The sequence below is a fragment of the Zosterops lateralis genome (assembly GCF_965231275.1).
Source record: "Zosterops lateralis genome assembly, chromosome: 16".
NCBI classification, from domain to species: domain Eukaryota; kingdom Metazoa; phylum Chordata; class Aves; order Passeriformes; family Zosteropidae; genus Zosterops; species Zosterops lateralis.
Genome location: NC_139776.1, coordinates 9,175,061 through 9,198,916, shown reverse-complemented (window position 1 = coordinate 9,198,916; position 23,856 = coordinate 9,175,061). Strand labels below are relative to the sequence as shown.

The window sequence follows — 23,856 nt, the reverse complement described above, 5'->3', positions numbered from 1 at the left end:
TCCTGTCCACCAGGGCTGGCCAAAGACACCATCACCCCCCGTGCAGCCTGAACTATCCTACCAGGTGTAGCACTGTGAAAGTACCTCCCAAGAAAACCCAGATTTGTGTTGTTTTGGAGTGCTTCTTGCTCCACTGCTCCCATGGAGTAAAACCCAGGAGTGCTTCAGCTCATCTGCCTCTGTGTGCCAGTTGTATTTGGGGGTGAGGTGCAGAGCTAGTTGGTGACAGCACCTGGATTTAAGGGGGAAGGTGCTAAGGCTGTACCCCATTTAAAACACACCACCTTGTAGCCACCCTGCTGTGTGAAGCACACCCCAGGAGCTCTCAGTGAGCTCGAGGTCACTACAGAAGAAGAGGAGATTTTGGATGTTCTTGGTACCACATGGACTGAGGAATGATGCTGGCATCACCCCCTGGTGTCCCATCAGCCTTGCAGACCCCACCGGGTGGCTGAAACCAATCAATCGAGTTGTTGCAGTTTGATCTCTGGTCCTGAGCTCCTGCCCAGCCTCAGCAGTGTGGAGGGAAGGTGTGTGAGCACACAGGAATGTACCCAGTGCTGCCTGAACTCTGCCTGGAGCAGGGCTCATCAGTGCTAATGGCTTTGCTGAGAGAGTGAAAGATTTGTTCCATCTCTGCTGTGAGAACACTCAGGTCCTCGTAACTCAACTGGGGAGCACAAAAGGGTGTTTGCCAAGGAATGGATCCAGTCCCCACTCGGGCTGGGCGAGTTTTTGTTTCAAGTTGCATGCAAAGCGAGTGGTGTGAGCCAGGAGCACTTTCCCAACCCACTGTCTCTCTGAGCACCAGACAGGCACAGAAGCAGCATCTCTGCATTCCTGCAGCTCTCCCATGACAGATGGGATCCAGAGCCAGGCAGTGCCAGGTGAAGAGCACCAGCCTCTCCTCCCACCCCGGCACCACCCTGCACACTTGGACCTTTTCCACCTCTGCTGCCATCACCACCTCCAGCCAGAATCTGTGTGTGCCCAAAAACGTGGTGACTGCTGTGAAAGATACCCACAGGATCAGAGGAAGAGATAAAATCACCAACAATAACAGCACAGGAAACACCCTGATGACAATACTGAGGCACAGATGAAGGAGAGTGGACCTCAACAGAGTAGAACACACCCATGCTCAGTGCATCCCTAAACCGACCTCATGCAGCCTCCTGACTCAATTCAGTTTTAGCTCAAAAGCAGCCCCAGGAAGCCCACTTGATTTCCTGAGATGCATTACCTGGCAGAACTCATCCCTCTCCAGCTGCTTTGAGTCACACATTGCTGCTGCTCACCCAAAAGTAGCAGTAAGGGATTCACCACAGTGCCCTGCCTGTCTTCATCAGATGCCAGGGAGGGAGGAGGGCTCTGCTGTGCCAAGGGCCAGCACAGCCTCAGGAGACTGCAGTGCTGGTCTGGCCAAGGCTGCAGTTTTCCCTTTACTCCAGCTTACATTTGAAAAGGATCCAGAAGGTTATAGCTTCACACTAACACTTGGACTGCAGGGTTTGGAGGCCAAGTCTGGTAAAGATGCAAGTGCTGCACCAGTTACCCAGGAATTTCCTTGGCAGAATGTGGCCAGTACCATTATAGAACAGACAACAAAGTACAATGGCAACAGCCAAGTCCTTTGGAGAGCCAGGAGCTGTCTGTGTGTACTTCTAAATTAAGAATGTCTTGCTTGAAGCTCCCAATCCTGCGTGTGGTCCTGGATACAAGCCCCCCAGAGCACCTACCACAAAGTCCATCCTTTTCTGCACATACTTGTGCGTCCTTACAGTGACTTTTTCATCTAACACCATCCCCTACAGTCAATATTTTCCATCAAAACTCTTTTTAAGTAAAAAAAAAAAAAACTGGAGTTTCAGTTTTTCTACAGACTGTATTTTTTTTTTTTGCAAGTGGGAGAAAGGGTGGCAATCCCAAGATGCCAGAGAGTTTGCCTGAAATCTTAATGTATTAGGATAAAAATGCATGACTTTCAATGTATTCAGTCTTCCTGTTCTTAAGCAAAAGCTGGCATTTTACAATAATACACCCTAACTTCTAGCTGATCCTCATGCTCACCATCTCTTGTCCTGTTGCTTTGTCCACCATGAGACATTAATCTGGAGGTGGTGGCAGATGTTAGAGCTGCCCTGTGGCTCGCCCTCTGTGACGGATGGTGTCAGAGCCTTGAGCTGTCTGACTCAGCTACAGCCACAATCAGCCTTTAGTGGCTCCTACTTTACTCACACTTAGTCTTTGGTGAGGTTATTGTATCCATCTGCCTCATACTGTGCAGTCCTGCGTAGTCCAGGATCGATGGTGATGCCATTACCACTCTGGACAACTGGAGGTTTGGCTCTGCTGCTTTTGACCTTGCAGTTGGTCGGCAGTGAACTGTGAATTTTTTAGTTCTGTGCCACAGAGTGGGATGCAGAGAGCAATGCCCCAGGGAAAAGATGGTCTTGTGCTGGCTGGCAGCCCATGCTGTGGGTGCCAACTTCACTACTCTGGTGCCACATAGGATGGGAGAGCACGGCTCAGGGAAGAGCAAGAAGCTGCCCTGCAGTTGACAGTCAACCTTTAGCTGGAAGAGGGACAAGACCGAAGCAATCTTAGAGGGCAAATGTCAAAGTGAGGTGAGAGTATCCCCAAGGGTGCAATGTGAAGAAGCCCAGCCCTGAAGCAGCACTGCCGTGCTGGGCTGCACGCTGTCTGCCCCAGCAAGGAAAACCACCAGCACAAAGGACACTCCAGGAAGCTCTGGAGCCCAAGGAGACAGGCTGTCACTTCAGAAGGGTCTGACCTGCCTCTGACCTGAATGTTTTTGCAGCCTGAGCCTTGCTTCCCTGAGAAGCCCGTGCTGCCAGGGTTAGGGCAGAGCTGTGGCAGCGCTGATGTAGCAGCAGCCTCCTCACGTAAGAGCAGCTTCCCACTGCATTTCCCAGGCACTAAGGTCTCCGTGTCACTTGATGTCATCCAGATTGCAAGGAAACGTGGAATGGCACAAGATACGCATGGAAAAAATGGGACAAGCTGGGTTTTTTTCCAGACTTCCTCTCGTAAAATAAATACTCTAAATAAACCATTTGTGATCTAAAAAAACCCCACAGAACATATTTCACTGATGTGCTGGGCTCCCCAAGGCAAGAGTGGATATCTTAAGCCATCAAATAACACTTAGAGATTCACGAGAAGAGAAACCAACAAGTAAAAGCAGCTTTAGTGACAAGCCACTCTTTTTGCTGTCAAGGGAAGGACACAGTTTGCTGTTGATTAGGGAAGAGGGAGTGGGTGTTGGGATGTCTGAATGAATTACCCAGTGGTCAGACCCATTTTGTTTTTATAGAAGTTGCTCATCCAGAAAGGTTCAACAAGTGGAACCATAAAAAAGCTTATAATGAGGCTAAACTCATTAGTGACCTCCTTCCAGGGTCCCCCCTATTAACGGGCAGGGTTGAGGAGTTGAGCAGGGCTGTGGGGAGCCCCTCTGGGCACTGGGACCATGGGGACACGGTTGTGACTGCTGGCATGGTGGCTCTGTGCAGGGCTGGCATTCCAGCAGGGCAGAGCACACTCAAAAACTGTTTACTTTGAGCTGAAGCTATTTTTAGCTGCACTAATCTGTGCAGAGATGATAAAGCTTTTCATTGCAAAGTGAGTGGCTGTGCTTTGCTTCTGGGCAATTTCACTCCACGAGCTCATCCCTTCCCCCTTCCCGGCCGCTTCTTTCCACTGACCTTATCTCCTCTGCCTCTGTGCCAGACAGCTCCAAAAGGTTTGTCCCAACTAGATACGTGGGAGTCTCAGCCCAAACTTGTTTTTTTCATTTTTCCCTTGGGAACGTCTTCAGTTTAGAAAATAAATGAAATTTGTGTTTATTACTGCCCCAAGCCTAGTTCCAAGGCTTTGCTGGAAGCCCATCACGGACATGCACCGTCTCATCTTTCATTTCTACAAAATCCCTTCTTGTCCAAAGGCTCTTGCAAAAGAAGTCACTTGACAGTAAAAGAAAGAAGTCACTTGACAATTACCTCTTTGCAGCTGCAACCAATACAAGCAGATCTCCAACTCGGATCTCATGGCAAGCCAGAGTCCCAAGGCAGTGACAGACTGCCTGCAGCACGTTTTTCCCAAGGGGTCCCACAGCCCATTCCAAAGTCCCTCACACAGTCTCTATAAGAAGCACTTTACCTGCTGCTGATGGAAGCGAGCACGGCAGTGAGCTCGGGACACAAAGGCTACAAAACACGCATAAATCCTGCTTGGTCAGGGGGTTGTTTGTCTAAAGGACTCCAGAAGCTTCTCCAGTGTAATTCCACAAAGGTCACACATCCAGCACATGCTTCATCAGAAAATCATCCCTTGTGGTAAAAGCTTTCTTGTCTGGGACACAGCGTGAATAACGTCTCTGTCGGCTCAGAGTGTGTTCAGAGGGGGGAAGAATATGCAAGTATTAATTAAATAAGTTCATCCTGCTTGCTAGGAAGGGTCAGATATACAGAAAAAGCTAAAAATGATTGTCAGGATGAGAAGATGCAGCAGGAGAGGTATTGCTTAAGTTGATCATGACTGACTGCTCAGGTGGTACTGGCAGGGAAGCAGGAGGTGTCCTGAGGTCCACAAACAGCTTCTTCCCTTTGTCTCTCTGATTCTGACAGAGAATGTAGCTGGAAGAAATCAAGAAGCAGGCTGGGTTGGCAGCTGTGTTTCTCCCTTTTGAAGAGCAAAGAGGTTTGCTGATAAATGAGAAGCAAATAGTCATCTCTGTCAGTGTTTAATACATGCCAGAGCCACCCAGCCAACAGCTGATTGTTCACCGGTGGTTGGCAACCAGACAAGGATTCCTTTTGCCCATGTGCAGCAGACAAGTAAATATTTTGATTCTAACTTGTGCTCTCAGCTAAATGGGCTTTTATATGACTTTATTACACAAAGTCTGCAAAGAAGAGTTCTGCCCTGGAGTAGTGAGGGATCCAACTGATGTTATTAATCCTCTGTGTGAGTCAAAGGACTGCAAACTTCAGGCTTCACCATATACATTCACGCTATACCTGTGGTTGGGAAAAAATTCAGCCTGACCCCTTGCTAAGTTTCCTTGCTTTCCATGTTGGTTGATTAAGGGAGTATATGTAACCAGATGCCTTCTTGTGAAGCAGCTGACCACTGCAACAGCCAGGATGAGCCCAGCAAGGCTGCCCCTGTGTCCTGTGCTATGCCATGCCCTTAGACATGGTGCCATTTATCTATCCCAGCTCTTCCCAAGGCCACAGACCCTGAGGTCAGGGAGGTGCAGCATCACTGTGATTGTGTCTGACAGCAGCAGGAATTCAGGGTGCTCCAAGAGCTCTGTGTTCTGGCCAGAGAACAAAATATCCTGTTTGTGCCAACAGTGTACATGATATAAAACCAGGGTTTTCCTGGTGACCTGGGAGCATTTCACTTGGGCCCTGCACACAGCCCTCTGCTCCCAGCACTGGCAGCATGCCCTGGGTTTCAGGTGTTGCCCAGGTGTGCAGTGGCTGACACAGGGAGGTGTAAGATGTGGTGACAGGGCTGCCCTGTGTATTGGGTGGCCCAGAGAAGGGCTTTGCCACCCTAGGGTGGACACAGTGGATGAGGGAGCCCTGTTCCTCCTTACCACCTGTGGGCAGAGGAGAGTGCTGGCTCCTGGGAGGAATGCAGGATGCTGTGGGGCATAGGATTTGCCAGCCATCAGTTCTCAGTGAATTACAGCAGTGTCTCAATCTGAGGTCCCTGCTCCTTCCCCACTGAAGCAGTAGATCCTAAGGCACAGCCCCAGCCTCAGAAATCTTATTCCTTTTAATAGCCAAGACAGATACAGTTAAGAAAAGAGCTACTTGTACTATGATCTCCTTTGGGCAGGTGCCTGGTGGAAGGAGAGACAGCTGAATGACCTCTACAGAAACAGATTTTCACCCAGCCCAGGACATTAACCTTGTCTGCTGTTACTGGCAGCTCCTCCATGGCCATCACAGATGGATGGCCCGATGCTCTCGTGGGTCTGTGCCAGCAGACAGACCTTCCTCACCTAATCCTGGCCAATCTCACTCCCTGCTGCTTTGAGCAGTATTTTATGCACTGCTGTTTATGTCATGACTTATGACTATTATGGCTATTCCATGACCTTATGGCTATTCCAGGATCTCCAGTTTTCAAAGGGCTCTTCTTACTCTCTTAGTTCACTATATTTGTTTCAGATTCTTACTTTCTCCCAAAGTTGGGCTGAGTTTTCTTGGACAGGTGTAAAATTTTCACTTTTATGCAGGATTATGGCTTTTTGGAGAGTTGAATGTTTTTACACAGACCCCTGTTGCCACGCACTTTTGTGGATTAAGCAATTTCTTTCTATACCATCTCTCAAGCAACTGTTTTCAGCTTCATAAAATTTGGCCTGATAAAGTATCAAGGGTCTTTATTCACATTGTCCATTGCAAGAATAATCCAGCAATAACATTGAAATAGACATCAGCTTTCTTGAGCTATTTGTTAAAACCTTAGCTCCACACAGTCCTGAGTTAGATGTCTCACAGGAAGGTCTTGCAGAAGACCCTTTAATAAAAGCCACCATCCAGGCTGTTTTGGGCCAGAAACTTTCAGTTATATTTGATCTAAAAGTCTGTGTTTGGGGCTGGTTCCTTGCCCTCTGAGTGAGAAGTAGATGCCAATCACCACCCAAAGCCCCCTTTGCCCAAACTGCTGTGGTGCCCAGTGCCTCCTCACACAACGGTGGTGGCAGTGATGTGACCTGCCAGGCATGCAGCAAGCCATCAGTGGGACAGTTGTGCTGTTATTTATGTATGGACAGACTCATTTCTCTGTTTGAACCCACCCCAAAGTGCTGCCCATCCTGCACAGGCATGTTGCAGGGAGAAGCCTCTACAACAACACACTTGCAGTGTCCCACACCAGCCTCAGGGCCCAGGGACTGAGCTGCTGACAAGGGGGATGAGGTACCAAACAGGCATTTGCAGTGCAGAATTGTTGCACAAAAGGGCCTCAGCTCTCCATCTCTATGGCAACCAGCCAGGAGATCTTGCAGGTCAGACGAGGTGTGTGTTCCACTGTAGCCCTACCTGCTTTCCTGCAGGAATGAGGGCTCAAACTGAGAGATCAGGAGGAAAAAGCCACTTCATTGTGGCTAAGAGGCCCTTTTAGTTTTTTATTTATCCAAGTCTCCAGGCACTGTCATTTATCATTAATAATACAATTAAATCTCAGCTGTCTTCAAGGATGAATTGAAGAAGAATGTACCCAGCTGGGCACCTGGAAACATTTTTTTATGCCTCTTCATTGCAGGGGAAGTTCATCCCAGTATCTCCAAGAGCTCCACCAAACACACCAGTTCTATCCTGAAGACAAAAAGTCACCAGCTTTTCAGTATCTAAACCAATTTGGGGCATAAGTCTGTTAGATGTGGTGTTACTGGTTATCAAGAAATTGCATGAAACTGAGAACTAGAATTAATAGAATAACAGACCTGCTTTTCTCATCTTTATTTGCACAAGAAAAAACAAAAACAAAAACAAAAACAAAAACAAAAACAAAAACAAAAACAAAAAACCTCTTGAATCTACTGGTTTATTAGATAAAATTAAGATGCAAACTAAGAGAAACCTGATAGATTTGATATTCAAATGTTGGATGTTGGAGGGAGAAATGTGTGATCCCACGTGCAAAATAATGACTATTTTAGCGTAAACCACTACATGATATAGTTCTTTACCCCAAGAAATAATATGGAAGGGTTTGTGTGCTATGAATTTCATCCCATTTTTCTGCATGCTGACTTCCTCATGTAAGCAGGTCATTTTTGGCAAGGCTCGTGGAATATTTACCACTATTTGTTCCATGGTCTTCAAACTGGGACACCACCACAGTCTAAACAACTGAGCTGTGCCTGCTGGCAGTGGATCCAGCCCAGTGAGAGCCAGGAGCTGGCACTGTCAGTGATGGTATCCAAACCAGCCACATTTGGGAAGCAGTTAGGAGTCATCTTTAATCATTCAGCACTTTCAGTTGGGTTCGTTTAGTTCCAAGCTGGGTAATTACAGCCTCATTATTTTTCTTTTTACAATGAAGACAAGCCTGCAAGCCAGGCAGAATAATTTCTTCTGCTACCGTTGCCAAGATATGATAGCACATCTACGCCATAAGGAATTTGTCATGGTATCAGTTTTATTAATGGTAAATAATGACTCTTCAGTTAAGCAACATCTTCACATCAGCTGGTGCCTAACCATAAAACACAAAGTAAATTTGAAACCCTACAGGCAGGTAATTGAGTTGAGATTCCCAGTGCCCAGCATGTTTCTTGCTGACCAACATGTGTCAGGTTTTCCATGTTATTTTTTTTTTTCACTGAAATTAATACCCAGCTACAATCAGACTTTAATTTTAAAACCACAAAAGCTCATCTAAAAATACAACATCAAAGTTCCCGTGACAGTAAATAGAGGCCAGGACTAAGGGAAGGGTGGTAGATCAGGTATCAGAGAGTAATTCATCCTGTCTGTCCACCTTCACTGGCTGTAGGGAGAGCTCAGTTCTTGCAGGGACTATTTCTCAGCCAGTGACTATTTCTCACTGTCAGTGTGGCATGCACTGACACAGGGGCATTGCTTCTATGGGTCTTGCATCAAATTATTTGAAAACTGTAATGATACAAAATACATGTTTGAAAAAAAATGCTTTGAAAATAAAATATCCACAAGAATTGTACTGTGGGCCTGTCCAGGCATTGGGTTCTGCACAAGCCTGGAAAAACAAGGTAGGAAATACAGTTATACCAGCACACCTTTTAATTAAAATTTTAAGTTGTCTTGTAGAGTCTGAAGAAACTTCTGCCATTTTCTCAAAAAGCCAACAAATTCAGAACTGAACTATTATTCGTAACAGGGGGAAATTACTCTGCTTCTGCCACTGAAACACCTGTGTACGTCATTCTGAGCACAGTGACCTGCTTTTGTTTCCTATGGACACGCTCCGGTTTGCAGGAACACGACACACTCAACGTGCACTTTAAAATGACTGCGTGCATTTGCAGCTCAGTTTGCTCAAGTGTGTTCTGCAGCAGGAAGCTGGTTGTAAGATCCCCTGATAAACCAACACTCAGCCCTCAGTTCTTCCCCTTCCTTCCTTTCCAGGATTAAGATTGTGGCTGTTTCTGCCCCAATGCACGTGGATGCTGTGAATGCTGAGCCTTGTCAGCCCTTGCCCTGTGCTGCCTTCTGCAAACTGCTTGATTTACACCCTCCTGGGCAACAACCCTATTGAACCCAGAGATGTGACTAGCATGGCATTGTATTATTAGACTTCCCCAGTGCGCTTTTTCTTCTAAATCATCTAGGATGGGAAAAACAGTTAGATAAAAAAGAATGTCATCACTCATTCCCCAATGCCATGGAGGTTCAGAACAAGCAGAAAAGAGTTAACAGCACAGCCACCCGCAGTAGTATTTCAGACTTTCTAAATACAGAGTTCCTCTCTGAGCTGGATGCCCATTTTTGTTATCTTAAAAGTATTTCTGGAACTCTTGGCCAACTTTAAACAAACAAACAGGAAGAAATATTTGTGAAGATAACACGGCTAAAAGTGTTTGGTTACTGAGTCTTTCTAAGTTGAAAGTTTTAGTTTTAAAACTATTTCTTTAAAGCTTGTGAATAGAAGAAAAAATTGCTCTGGAGATGTTAAATCACACAACCATCCCAGCTATGGCTTTGGAATAACAGTCATTCAACTTAGCAAATATCAAACGTGGGAAGGGATTTATCTGACGCATCTATATGATCATGTGAACTCTTTTCTCAAGGAGAAACAGTCTCTGTTGGAGACCCAAGAGGAAGGAACTGTTTTGCCTTCTTTAAAAAAATATAACAACATAAGCAACTGTAACATGCTCAAAGCATCCTGGCACAAATGCAAAAATGCAACATCTGAAATGTCAGCTGGTACACTGGGAGGATTTACATGATTTAAAAGATTTATGAGAAAGAACTATCTGGCTGGCTTCAGAGCATCTTGGAAAGCAGCACTGGGGGGGACAATGGAATAGAAGGGGAAAAAAAATCTCCAGCTCAGAGAAATTATCATGGCCAGTGTGATTCTGTATTGCTCATTTTAGTGGGAGAAGAAGAAATGGGTCAGGCACTCATTGGATTTTAAGCTGCATTTAAAGATGAATGAACAGAGTCTGCCATGGCTCTGGGATATGCTTATTTTCTCACATTACATATTGACTCACATAGTCCTGTGGCTCACCTAAAGCCACACAACTTGTCACTGCTCAAGGCAGGATTAAATCAAGAAATTCCTGACTTTTCCTCCCACTGCTGTTTCACTAGAAGCTGTTCTGCTGATACACAAAGGCTGGCCAGCTGGATTTCAGTGCAGGCTCTCAGGGGAGAGATGGGGTCACAGAGACAGGGGAAATAAATCCTGCCTTAATAAAAAGATAATATATCAAGCAAGGAAAAGGCACAAAACCATTTGAAACTATAAACTCAGCAATGTTTGTAAGTGTGCTTTGGCAATGCTCAAGTGGAAGATTGGCTTGCTTTGTGGCTAGCCAGTCTTGAAGTGGCTACTTAAAATCATGGTCCTCAATGCCCTGCACAGCCTGAGGTGCTCCAGCACCAAAGATGAGCCCAGCCCAACTCAGCTCTGCCTGGGGAGCTGGGTTGGTGCTGGCTCTGCTGTGCCAGGATGGGGGAAGTGCCAGCTCCAGCAATGCCTCTGCCTCTAAGGCTCCTCCTAGGACAGCTACAATCAGCTCACATCAGCACAGGGCTGGGGCTGACCCAACGGTGCCAGCCCTGTCTGGGTCAGATCCTGCACCCCTGGGAGCCCTGTCTGAGCAGCCTGTGCTGTTTGCAGGGTACCACATTCACCTAGCATCAAACTGTTCACTCCCTCCTCCTTTTTACCAGCCATCTGTTGCTAGTGCCTTCCATGGTTCATTCACAGATGTCACTGCAGATCTTTTGTGCAAAATATTCCCTCCAATCTATCTCTGTTTGTGTTTTATCGTTATGGTTTTTTTTCTGTATAAGCTTTTGTTTAATTTTATTTAAATACCTTTCAATACATTTAAGTTTCACTAATGCTTCCATAAATAATGAGATGAAAGAGCTCAGTAATATCATTCCAGGGTATTAGATTAAGGTGAACATTTTTCTCCATCTGTTTCACCAATAACCTAAACTAATGCAGTTTCCAGACCAGAGCTCATGATCCTAAGTGAACTGAAGAGAGTGAAAAGGTCTCTGGTGACATATAAAGACTTAGAGGAGACCGAACAAAGGTGTCCTATAAAATAAATTTCTGGCCAAACAGAACTGGAAAGACACAGAGATTACAATTCCTCTATCATAACAGCAGTGACTCATCCAGTTGCATAGTCACTTGGGGTGAAAAAGAAAACAGTTACTCAATCTCTCAGGGATTTAGACACAGAAGAATATATTATGCAAGTTTTAGCTGCGTTACTAATGGCCTTGAAGCACACAACTCTACTATGACTCTCACTCAGCTCAGCAGATCACAAATAAGATGACTCACGTATCCATGACATGATGGGAAAATGGAGAGCCTAAGAAGTGCAGAGGCAGGTGCTAATACAGTCAGAGCACGCAGTCAAGGGAAGAAGAGATTCTTAAAATCATGAGCAAAGGACTGCAGAGAAATCAGCTTGTATTTGAAGACTGGAGGGCATGGACTAGGTTGATGTTTCTCCGTGTCTCATCAGGAGGTTGTGAGGGTGAAGCCAGGCTGTGTGCAGAGATGAGCCAGGCCATGGGCACCACTCACCTGCATGTCCCCAGGGAATGGCAGAGAACTGACCTTGGGCTCTGCAGGGCAGTGCTGAGTGAGCCCCTGTACACACAGCACACAGTGAGATCACACACAACTGAAAGTCACCCACAAACTCAACAATATTTATACTTGGCAGGACTTCCTACCCTGCTGGTACATTGTGATTTTGTAGAAGCTGTTAACTCTGATTGTCTAAAGACTAATTAAACCCACTGGTGGTGCCAGCCATAGCAGTCTTTTGCCCATTATCTCATTACTTACCTCCTCATAGATGAGGGCTCTGACAGCTATTCTCAAAGCACTGGTTAAAATCTGAATGGTTGGGCAGAGCTCAACTCAAATTCTGGGCTAAACAGCTGGAAAAGCAGTTATCCAAAAAAAACCACTGGAATTCTTTATGCTCCGGAGCTCAAATCAAAGCACAGATGTAAATGTAGCTTAAAGCTAAACACTTTACAGAAGTCAAATAATTAGGAGGATTATATTAGGAAGGTGATGGTGATACATCTAAATTTGGAAGTTTATGCAGGCCAGAGCACAGTAAGATGTTTAGACCTGCATATGAGTCAAAACAATGCTACTGAAGAAACACAGACAATGTCTGATTATAATTCTTTAATTTCTACAGACAGTTTGGCACAGCCATTCCAATTTGCAGTTCCCATCACCTGACTAAAAGATTCTGGATGGTCAAAGGTTTATTCAATTATAACGTGTCTGTGGGATCTGTTACCTGCAAAACCACAGCCCATGCAAAGCAGGAACCCTCAAGGACTCAGGGGAACATCAGGAAAAATTCTGCGTTTTTGTTATCACAGAAAGGAGACCCTTGAGAGTAACAAGAATAGCACTAACGCACAAGCTTGAGTGACATTTTTTTTATGAGCTCAGTTGCACAAAGGAACTGCAGAGAACTGCTTTCAAATGACTAAATCTGACACATTTCCTTTAAATATTACCTAATTCCAAGGGGTTTATTCTAGGCATTTCAACTCACATATGTATGGGATGTAACATATAGATACAGAAGGGATGCACCATTTCTTTCTGCTGTCAGAGCTGATTAACAAACCAGAGCAGGGTATTTTTGTACAAACCAGGATAACCTCCTGCCATATCCTGTCTTGTTCCCAGAGCTGACAGTCCCTAGGCTGACTTCATCCTTATCTCCTGTTAAACATGTAAGGGTTTAGGTGATGTGATGCAGAATCAGAGGGGGTTTATGCTGGGGAGTAAAATGAGCACTTGGAAATCTCTTGTTACGTGGACAGTGGAAGGAAAAAGCTTTTTATCTGCATCCCTTGTCTCTGCCCAGCATAACCCAGTGGAGGATCACCAGTACTTAACAGAACTATTTGTCTCATAAATTTCCTGAGAAGAAAACACTTGCAGGTTCAGGATTTAGATGAGTTTCATCACTGCATTATTAATGCATGATATTTCAATATATTTGAATTATTTGCCCGGGATTACTGGGAACACAGGATTTGTGATTGTGCCTTTATTCTGCGTATATTCATTGGAACAAACAGTGAGGGAGCAGGGATATGGCAAAAGCTTTCTTAGAGATCCAGCTGGTGCAACCAGAAGGGTAATAAAAATACATTAGCAATAAAGTAAAGGCTCATCTATTATCTGAAAGAAGCACAGTTTCAATGATTTATGGAGTGACCTTTTTCTGAAAGAAGCCTGTATGTCCTCATGAATAAGGCTGATTGCAAGAGATGATACTGTTAACATAGTGTTCATATATTCTGAGTGTTAAAACTGCTGTGGAAAATAAGTGGCAGGTTTACAGGATGGTTTTTGTCATTTCTTGGCAATTTCAGATGGCAGTAAAGCTGTCATTCTGATTATTAGCGCCTTTCTGTGATGGATGCAGGTTTTTTGGACAGGGACTGTGTCAAGGGTCTGACAGAGTGCAAAGTGACGTGCAATAGCTGGAACTGCTACAGCCAGACTATATCCTGTAACCCCAGCTGGTCAGTTTTTACCCTGCCCTGTGATATTTTGCAACACTAATGCCAATTAAAACCAATGCAAACTACTTTCCTAAACCTCTGTGCAAACTTTTGTCAAATCCTTGTGCTGTTACATCACCACAGCCAACTCTCATCCATTTCATTTGCTCCCAGACTTTTGTGAGGAGGAGTGAAATCACTCAGCTGCCCCTCTCCAGCTCCTCCAGGCTGCAACTTGTGCAGTTTGCTGGGAACTCAGACCCAGGGAGGCCCCTGTGCTCTGGGCAGCTGCAAAACCACGTCTCCTTTCCTTCACCTGGCTCCTCTACCTTCCTTGTCTTCCATGTTAAAGGAGCCCATCTGTAGCTTTTGCAGCTGTGAATCTTCCAAGTATGAACTGAGCCTGGTGTGACCTGCTGCAGAAGTGTCTCCTTGAGAAACTCCACTTCTGAAAAGCTCCAGAGCTTCCTCACTTCCACCCAGAGCTCCCTTTAACTACAGGCCAAAATTCATGGACACCCTTCAGTGCTCAGCAAGTCATAGAGGAAAAGAGGGGCAGCAAAGTGATAGTAGAAAAATGTTTTTCATCCAAATGTTGAAGGACAGGCTGGAACGGGCTCCCCAAGGCAGTGGTCACTGCCCCAGGCCTGGCAGAGCTCAAGGAGTGTCTGGACAACACTCTTGAGCACACAGTGGGATTGTCGGGGTTGTCAGGGTTGTCCCACGCAGGCTATGAGTAGGACCCGATGATCCTGATGGATCTCTGCCAACCTGGGACATTCTGTGTGATGTGAGTTTGGGGGCACAAGCGCTTGTGTTTGTTATCAGGATCGCTCAAGAGTGGGAATGAGTTACCGATCCTGCCCCGGTCAAAGAGCTTCGGGAGGCTGGGCAGGCCCGCGGTGCCCTGGCAGGGCAGGTGACAGCAGCGTCGCCAGCCCCGGGCCACGGCCCCTGCTCGCACCACGATCCACACAGGCTCTACATGAATGGCAGAAGGCTGCCCGCCCGCTGCCTCCGGCATCCCGGGTGTGGCGGTGCCGCCAGTGAGCTCAGCGGTGACGCGGGTGTCACCGCAGGGCCGGGACGCCTGTCACCGCGCCGGGTCACGCCCCGTGGGGCCCGAAGGCGCCGCGGTACCGGGGGCACGGGCCGCGCCAGGGCGCCCTGCGGGCTGCTGGTGCCCGGTGGAGGAAAACACCCCTGTTACAATGCTGGGCGGGGTGAGGGCGGCCCGGTGCCATCCTGGTGCCACCCTGTACCACCCGGTGCCCGCCGCCCGCGCTGCTGCCATGGCAACGGCTGCGCGCCCCGGCACCGCCGAGCGCCCCCAGCGGCCGCGGGCAGGTATGGAACGGCTGCCGGCCAGCCCAACGGCCTCACTCATTGGCTGTCACGCTGTAGGAAACGCCCACTCACTGACCTTTTGACCAATCAGCGTCCTCCCTCTACTTGGCGAAGGCGGAAGAAGTGTTGATAAACAACATCGCCCCGCCCCTGCCCTCGCCGACCCTCCCGCTCCTCCCCCTGGCGCGTGGATGCATTGCGCCTTCTCATTGGCGAGCGGCCGCCTCCGAGCTGGGGAACAGCCAATGAGCGGCGGCGGCGGCCCGGGCCGGAGCCCGGCCGGCACCGCCCCCTGAGGCCGGGGGCTGTGGGCGGAAGCAGGAAGCGGAGGGGCGGCGGCGACGGCGGCGCCATGGGGGCTGTGCTGGGGGTGTGCTCGCTGGCCAGCTGGGTGAGTGCGGGGTTCCCCTCCCACCCCAGACCTGCCCCTTCACACCCCGAGCCTTCCCTTCCATCCCGGGGAGCGGGCCTGGCCCGGAACGGTGCCTCCGCTGGCGGCCCGGGTCGGACCAGGGACGGGTGACCACTCGTGAGACCCCGCGGGCGCGGTCCCGGTCCCGCCAGAGCTGAGGCCGCTCCAGCCCCTCGGAGCAGGGCGGTGCCCGGCTGGGGCCATCCCTGTCCTTGCCGGGGCCCGCCTGGCCGCAGCGGGTGGCTGTGGGCCGGGGCCCGCCCTGGCGAGGCCGCAGGGACAGCTCAGGCCGATAAACCCGGTTATCTCCGGCTGTTGGCAAACGCGCTGTCAGTCCCGGACGCCGATTAGCGGTTTATCTGTGCGCTCCGGGAGTGGAGTGTCTCTAAATGGGGCTCGGGTTTTCCTCTCGGTGTCGCCTAACGCGCCGGTGTCAGCTGAGAGGGGAATGCCCTTACTATTCCTGTCTCTGCCCTTCAGATTCCCTGTCTGTGCAGCGGTGCCTCGTGTTTGCTGTGCCGATGTTGCCCCAACAGCAAGAATTCGACAGTGACACGTCTTATCTATGCCTTCCTCCTCCTCCTCAGTACTGTGCTTGCCTGCATTATGCTGGCACCAGGCATGGAAGAGCAGCTGAAAAAGGTATGGAGGGGGAAAACCTCTTTCTGACTGTTTTAAATGCCTTTGGTTGTCCAAGTGACTATTGATTTTCTTTACTTGGAATGGATTATGTGTGAGACACAAGCACCCAAATGTCCTTGTTCCTGAGTTAAGAGGTTGTATGTGCTGAATGGCTTCTGGCAGAAACAGCAAATTCAGTGAAAGTTCCTTTTTTAGTATGTGCCTGGTCTCTGAAATCTGACCAGACCTGGAGGCAGCCAGTTGTTATCAGAGGCCTGCTGCTGTGGTATCTCAATCTTCCTGGGTGAAAAGTGTTGACATGGGGAGAGACAGATGATAATAAGGTCTGAGCACAAGGTCTTTTGTTCTCTGATCTCCCAGAAGTTTGTTGACTGAAAGCCTTGGCTGTTACAGGACTTAAAAAATGTAATTGCAGATGCAGACGTAAACTCACAATGAGATATGTCTTTATCCAGATACCTGGATTTTGTGACGAAGGGCTTCACACTCATTTCCCCCACTTGGATGGGTTTGTCAGCTGTGATGTGTTTGTGGGATACAGAGCTGTCTACCGTGTCAGCTTTGCCATGGCTGTGTTCTTCTTCCTCCTCTCCCTGCTCATGATAGAAGTGAAAACAAGCAATGACCCCAGAGCCTCGATACACAATGGGTATGTGTGAGCCAGCTGGCTGCCCTTCAGCTGCTTCCCTCCCTCCACAGGGGAAATTCCTTTATGCATACAAGGACAGCCTCAGGTTTCTTGTGGGCCCAATACAGAGCAGTGCTTTGGTCTCTTTGAAAGCTTCCTATTTATGTCAGATGTTCAGTGTCCTGGTTGAGGGTGCCACTCTGAGGCAGGGTAACCAAAAGGACAGTGCTCTGTGTTTCCATAAAGATGTCAGGTAGTTTATATCTCCAACCTTGTGCTGCCTCTGGCACTCATTGGGTCATTCTCAAGGCCAGCCTGACTCAGCCAGAAGAAACTGGTTTCTGATTTCCAGTTCCCTGATTTAACTGAGTTAGTTTGGGGGTAGATGACTGAATCATCATAGAGTCATTTAATTGGAAAGAGACCTTTGGAGAGCACAGAATCATAAAATTATAGAATCATAAGATTATAAAATGATTTGAGTTGGAAGAGACCTTAAGGTCATTCCCTTTCACCCCCCTGCTGTGGGCAGGGACACCTTCCACTAGACCAGGTTGCTCAGAGCCCCATCCAGGGATGAGAAGTCCTCAACCTCCCTGGTCAACAGGACCTTGTGATCCAAAGCCCTCCTTGGAGCAGGACCAAGCTGCTTACAGATCATGTAGCACATGACTGCTGTGTGTGAACTAACTGTGTGTAGAGTAAGACTAATGTTTATGACCTCTGTCTTCTTTTAAAGGTTCTGGTTCTTCAAAATAGCTGCCATTGTGGCTATCATGGTTGGAGCATTTTATATCCCTGAAGGGCCTTTCACAAGAGGTACAGTTCATGTTCATCATGGAATTCTGACTTGTATAAGCTCAAACCTTTTCATAGATTTACTTGGCAACAGTGAAAGTTCTCTCGTAGAAAATGCAGTTTCTGCCCATCTTTGTTGGAATACCTTGGTTCATCTAGTATTTTGGTGACCAGCATTATGGCAATAAGAAATCCCTTTTCAACTGCATAGGTTTTGGTTATTAATAATTTTCTACTTCGTGAGACAGTCACTACTGAGCTGAGTCTTCTGACACTAGACTGGGGGAAACTCAGGACACTTACAAATGCTAAATACTTCCCTAGAGTCTCTGAAAAATCTCTGTGGGCAGCTTCTACTGTCTGGCCACATCAGAGGAGTTTGAAGGGGTTGTTGACCCTCAGATAAATATGGCATGATGGCACTTATGTACATAAAGATGCCTCATGTTAGATGTTGCCTTCATTCTGAAATTGTGTTGGGCTAAACATCCCCATGCTCAGCTTGACCAGTGTTGGCTGCATCCCTGAACAGCTGGGGCTCCTTCCATGCTCCTGCCAGATTGAGGCCAAAGGGATTAACAACATCTGCATTTCTAATTACAGTTTCAGTTTTTTTCATTATTTATCTGCAGTATAATTAGGTGCTTTTTTGTTTTTAAATGGAGGTAGCATGCACATGATGAAAGCTTACTTTTTTTTTTTCCTTGCTTTTTTTTTCTTTTCTAGCTTGGTTTTGGATTGGTGTTTCTGGAGCCTTCTGCTTCATTCTTATCCAGTTGGTTCTACTTGTGGATTTTGCTCACTCTTGGAATGAGAGCTGGGTGGAGAAAATGGAAGAGGGGAATTCTAAATGCTGGTATGCAGGTAAGAATCTTAACCTGTAAAGGATTTGCTTGTACTGGCCAATACCCTGCAGAATATCATTTACTGGTTTGCAGACATACCTAGAATTAAACTCCAGTGTCCTTCAGTCACTGCTGTAAACACCTGAAATTAATATTTCAGTAATAGCTGCAGTGTTTCCTTTTTCTTGTTCAATAATATGCAAAATATTTTAGGCTTGTGGGTCTGGCAGTCCAAATAAACCACACTTGCCTGGTTTGCAGGGCATGTGCAGAGCTCAGAGCCTGGTTCTCTTCAAACCTGAGCTTTGCACTCTCCAGCTGTGCTCCCAGGAGCTCAGTTGTGGCCCTGATAGTGGCTGCAGTGCCACACCGAGTGTGCCTTGGTGCCTGCTCCCCAGCTGGCCACTAATTACAAAGTGCTAATTGTTGTGGTTCTTAGCTCATAGCTAAGAATGCTGCAACAGCATTTTGTAGCTTCTTACAAAGAACAGTGGAAACAAAAATGGGTGACCTCGAGCACAGGAATCCAGGGCAGGTAAATGTCCATGAGAAGTGTGCAACAAGCACTCTCATTATGTCACTGTGGCTCCATACCAGTTAAACTAATTAAACTGCTGCTGAAAGGCAAGTCCTGGTCCCTTGATGGCAGACTGGCCTTCCTCTGAGCTATGCTGCTTAGTGACCTCAAGCAGAAATTTAGCCGTACCTTACAAAAATGCCATCTGCTAGTCTGGTTTTGTGACCCAGACTGCCAGGTGAGGAGAGACTGTCTTATTGCAGTGGTAGCTGTTCATGAAGTCACTTCAGATGTACTATTAAAACTGTATGTGTAATGTAATTTTTTTTTCCTTCAGCTCTGTTCTCCTGTACAACCTTGTTCTATGCCTTGTCTCTGGTTTTTGTTGTTCTCTTCTACGTTTTCTACACGAAACCTGATGACTGCACTGAGAACAAGTTCTTCATAAGCTTCAACATGATCCTGTGCATTGCTGTCTCCATTGTTTCTATCCTTCCAAAAGTTCAGGTATTACTTTTTTCTGCTCTTTTCTTCTGACATATCAAGCAGGGAAGTGAGAGGGATGTAGTACCAATTCAGTCAGACATAAGAACTTTAAAATTGGCTGTCATAGCTGTGCTAGTTAGGAACTTAAAAAAACCTTTCTCTGAAACCATTGCACTACATAGTGACACATTTTCTGAAGAGAGGCTTTTTTGAGCTGACATGGTTTTGGATTTATTTCCATGTGGAGGACTGCTGGCATGGTTTTAGTGGTGAAGGCCATGGCAGAACAGAGAAATCTGTTAGGGAGTATCAAAATAGCTGGAGATTTATTTGCTTAATACTGTGGCTTTGAAATTAGGGGTAAGCTTGTTTAATGTAGGAGGAAAGTTGCATATTGCTCGATTCTGAACTGGTATTGCTCAAGTCACATGCTAGACTCACATCTACAAAATTGCTTGAAAAGGTTGAGATTAACTCAGTAAGAGCCCATAACTGAGTCTTGGGCACAGGAAAAAAATGGATTTGGTTTGCTTATTCCTTCTGTGTTTGAGTTGCTTTTTGCATACATTATATGACTCTAAGGAGTTTCTTCCAGTCTTTTGAACATAGAACAAAGCCCAGTGCATTTCTACACCAATGATTTTCATGCTGGTGATTGTTTAATCTGTGATAGTGAGGTAAAACTATCCAACTCGAGGTAAAACTTGCCCCTTTGACCTTGGCTTGCTCTTCTGCTTTGGAACAGGAGCATCAGCCTCGCTCTGGCCTCCTGCAGTCCTCTGTCATCACCCTCTACACCATGTACCTCACCTGGGCAGCCATGTCCAATGAGCCTGGTAAGCAACACGCTGTCTTGAGTCATGTATTTTGGTGTGAAAGCAGAAGCTGCTGATGGTTATTACAGATCACTCTGTGGGAATTGCTGATCTGTCCAGATCAAATCCAGTGAGGCTGAAAAGCTGACCTGACTGAAACCATCAAACTGCCTCTTTGCAGAACTAAATTGGGGTGTTTTTAAGGGGGGAAAAAGAAACAGCGTCAGGGCATTCTGATGTTACTTATTATACCCTTGTCTAGCTCACAGGGAGGAAAATATTGCAGGCAATTTCTGCCTCTGGAGAATTGAAGAGATCAGCAGTTAAAGGGAATGAAAAGTTGCAAGCTTACCTGTCATCTTTTCTTAGCTGAATAGTGGCAAAGCTCATCTCTCTAATCTGCCTTTAAATCCCTTTCAGAACGAAACTGTAACCCAAGTTTGCTGAATATCATCACCCAGATAGCTGCACCCACAGCTGTTCCAGCCAATGCCACTGTCCCACCTGCCACTCCTGCTCCGCCCAAGTCCCTGCAGTGGTGGGATGCCCAGAGTGTTGTTGGACTGGTTATCTTTGTCCTTTGCCTCTTGTATTCCAGGTAGGATCTGCACTGCTATCCAGTGATAAAGATTTGGGATTTGTCTGCCTCTTTTGTTTGAATCTGGGTCTAATGCAATATGTACCTGCATTTATTCATATCCAGCTGCTGTCTCAGGCCCGAGGCCAAATGTGGCTCATAAACCAGTGTTTTGCTTTGTGCATGAGGATTAGCCTTGTAAGCCCAATCCAGATAACAGAACAACGTGTGTTACAAGGTGATTAGAGGGATGGAGAACCTCTCCTGCGAGGAAAGGCTGGGAGGACTGGGTTTGTTCAGCCTGGAGAAGGGAAGGCTTTTGGGGTGACCTAATTGTGGCTTTCCAGTGTCTGAAGGGAGACTATAAAGAACATGGAGAGACACTTTTACAAGGGCATGGATTAAAACTGGAAGAGTAAGTTTAAATGAGATACTAGGGAAAAATTCTTTACTGTGAGGGTGGTGAGGCACTGGAATGATTGTCCAGAGAAGTTGTGGGTGCTCTGTCCCTGGAAGTGTTCAAGGCCAGGCTGGATGGAGCTCTGAGCAACCTGGTCTAGTGTAATGTGTGTCTGCCCATAGCAGGTGGATTGGAACAAGATCATCTTTAGGGTTCCTTCCAAACCACACCTTGCTATGATTTGGGACTAGGAATGCTGTTTAATTAAGTTAACAAAATAAAAACAGTTGGAGGAATTTCATGTTGCATATATAGCATATTATTTGCTAGTCCCAGACATTCCTTGTGGTCCATTGCTTGTTTTATTAGCAAACACAGCTGTAAAAGGAGTTGCTAACCACGTCTGTCTTTGGGTTGCGCTGCAGCATCCGCTCCTCCAGTAACAGCCAGGTGAACAAGCTGACCCTGTCCAGCAGTGACACTGCCTTCCTGGAGGAGCCCGTGGGGACGGGCAGTGGGGCTGCCGAGGAGGGAGACGTGCGCCGTGTCACGGACAATGAGAAGGATGGGGTTCAGTACAGCTACACTTTCTTCCACTTCATGCTCTTCCTGGCCTCTCTTTACATCATGATGACACTCACAAACTGGTACAGGTAAGAGGCAGATGGGAAGTGATGAGTTCTGTGACAGTGTTTCCATGTGGATAGGAGACTCCTGCCCTGCAGGCTGCTCCTGCCAGGCTGGTGAAGGTGCTGTCCCTGTGCCAGTTGCATTAGAGTTGTGCCATCTCAGCTTAGTGTTATTGAATTCAGATGTGAGAAGGCAGCACAGCACAATCAGCAGCTGTAGTTCCAGGGCACTACCTAAGAGCTGCAAGGGCAGAAAGTGTGGCTGCCATTCTTCAGCTAGACGAGTAGCAGGAAGGGTACATGTGGAATTGGTTTCAGGTGGCCCCCTGCAAAGTTTGTTAGAAGCCAACCTGCTGTTAGTGGCTCTGCATCCTGGGGAAGATGTGCAGGGACAGCCATATGTGCTGCTTATCAGAGCTGTGATTTTTCTACCTCTGTTGGAAACACTTGGACATACCTTCTACAGCTGCAGCTCAGAACCACTGCTCCCAGGACATTGTCTAATTAGCAAATACACCTAGAGATCAGCAGCCAACAGAGTCTATTGCACAGCTCATGCAAATACTTCTTTGAATAGCAGCACACCAGCACAGGCAAGCAGGCTGGAAAACTGGGTTCCAAGAACAACAGCCTGTGAAGGAACCACAGGAAAATGCTGGTTTAGTTGTCTCACTATGTTCTCACAAAGGGTTTTGTATTGGAGTGTCCCAAAGGATTGCCCTCACTTCATTCAGATTCATATGGGAGGTACCAAGGAGCAGTGGGAGGTGCTTTCTGTGTCTACTAATGGACTTCTTTACTTTTTAGCCCTGATGCAGATTTCAAAACCATGACAAGTAAGTGGCCAGCCGTGTGGGTGAAGATGACCTCCAGCTGGGTTTGTCTGCTTCTCTACCTTTGGACCTTAGTGGCTCCTCTTGTCCTTACTAATAGAGACTTCAGTTAAGTTCCTTGAACCTGTCTGAGCTTACAAAAGTGGGGAACTCTTTGCTGAAAGCCAAAATGTTCATTTATTGCTTTAGTTACTGTTTCTTATGTTGGTATTAAAAGGCAGTTGGATAGAGTTACATATCGCATAATGCTTGATGCAGCATCAAAATTATCAGTTTATTTTAACCTTTACCAGGGTTATCTTATTACTGCATTTATAAAACTCACTACAGCTGTGCTGTCAGAGCACAAAAGAAATCTGTTCTGTCCAATAACCACAACCTTCTATTGAATAGAAGTTAACATTTAGTTAAATATGAAGTATATATATTTTAAAGAACAATTATAATCATTATAATGCACTACTGTGCTCATGCTTCAGTTTCTGGAAGTGTAAGCCATGCTGCTTGATTTGTACATTCCACTGCTAAAGTTTATTTACAGGAAAAGTTTATTTAAATTACTTAACTTTGTGTTGTGGCAAAAAGCACCCTTATTCCTCACCAAAAGAACAGAACTCTGAAATTGAAAAACAGGTTAACTCGTAATTCTTTTTAAAACAAACTTGTCCTTTTTAAGAGGCAATTTCTGTGGTAACTTACTTTTTTAGGGTATTGGCCAAATAGAGTGGTAAGTGTTTGAGTAGCTTAATCAGCTTTATGATTATGTTGGAAAAATAGAGCTTATTGGTTGATTGATTTCAGTTGTCCAATATGCTTAATAAAAGTCACATACATGGGAATTATTATTGGCTCTAAAGGCATTTGCACTGTAAACTCATTTGAATAAAGCAGACTAACTACTGAAAGTGGCCCAGCTCTGTTGAAGTGTTAAGAAACAGCAGTCACTTCTCCAGTGGAAAATACTACATGGAGTGATGAGCTGCTGCACTGTCCAGGTGGATGTGACTGGGTGTTTTCTCTGTGCAGTAAATAATAAGTGACATATTTCTTTTGAAACAAACAGTATCTTCCCTGTCAGTCTGTGAATGTCAAATCCTGTTCCTTGAAGTTGTTCAGTTCAAGTAAATTTCTGTTCTCCAGCAG

At 46.4% G+C, this 23,856-nt stretch overlaps 1 protein-coding gene across 1 annotated transcript; it reads left to right on the top strand.

The window, feature by feature from the left end:
• The first annotated feature begins 15,428 nt into the window (after positions 1-15,428).
• On the top strand, positions 15,429-23,618 carry SERINC3 (serine incorporator 3). Its single transcript, XM_083873033.1, has 10 exons — positions 15,429-15,522; positions 16,024-16,185; positions 16,641-16,834; positions 17,553-17,632; positions 18,338-18,475; positions 19,311-19,480; positions 20,205-20,295; positions 20,695-20,872; positions 21,677-21,904; positions 22,688-23,618. The coding sequence occupies exons 1-10, from the start codon at positions 15,484-15,486 to the stop codon at positions 22,824-22,826; spliced, it is 1,419 nt and encodes a 472-aa protein (XP_083729159.1). The 5' UTR covers positions 15,429-15,483; the 3' UTR covers positions 22,827-23,618.
• The last annotated feature ends 238 nt before the right edge of the window (positions 23,619-23,856 follow it).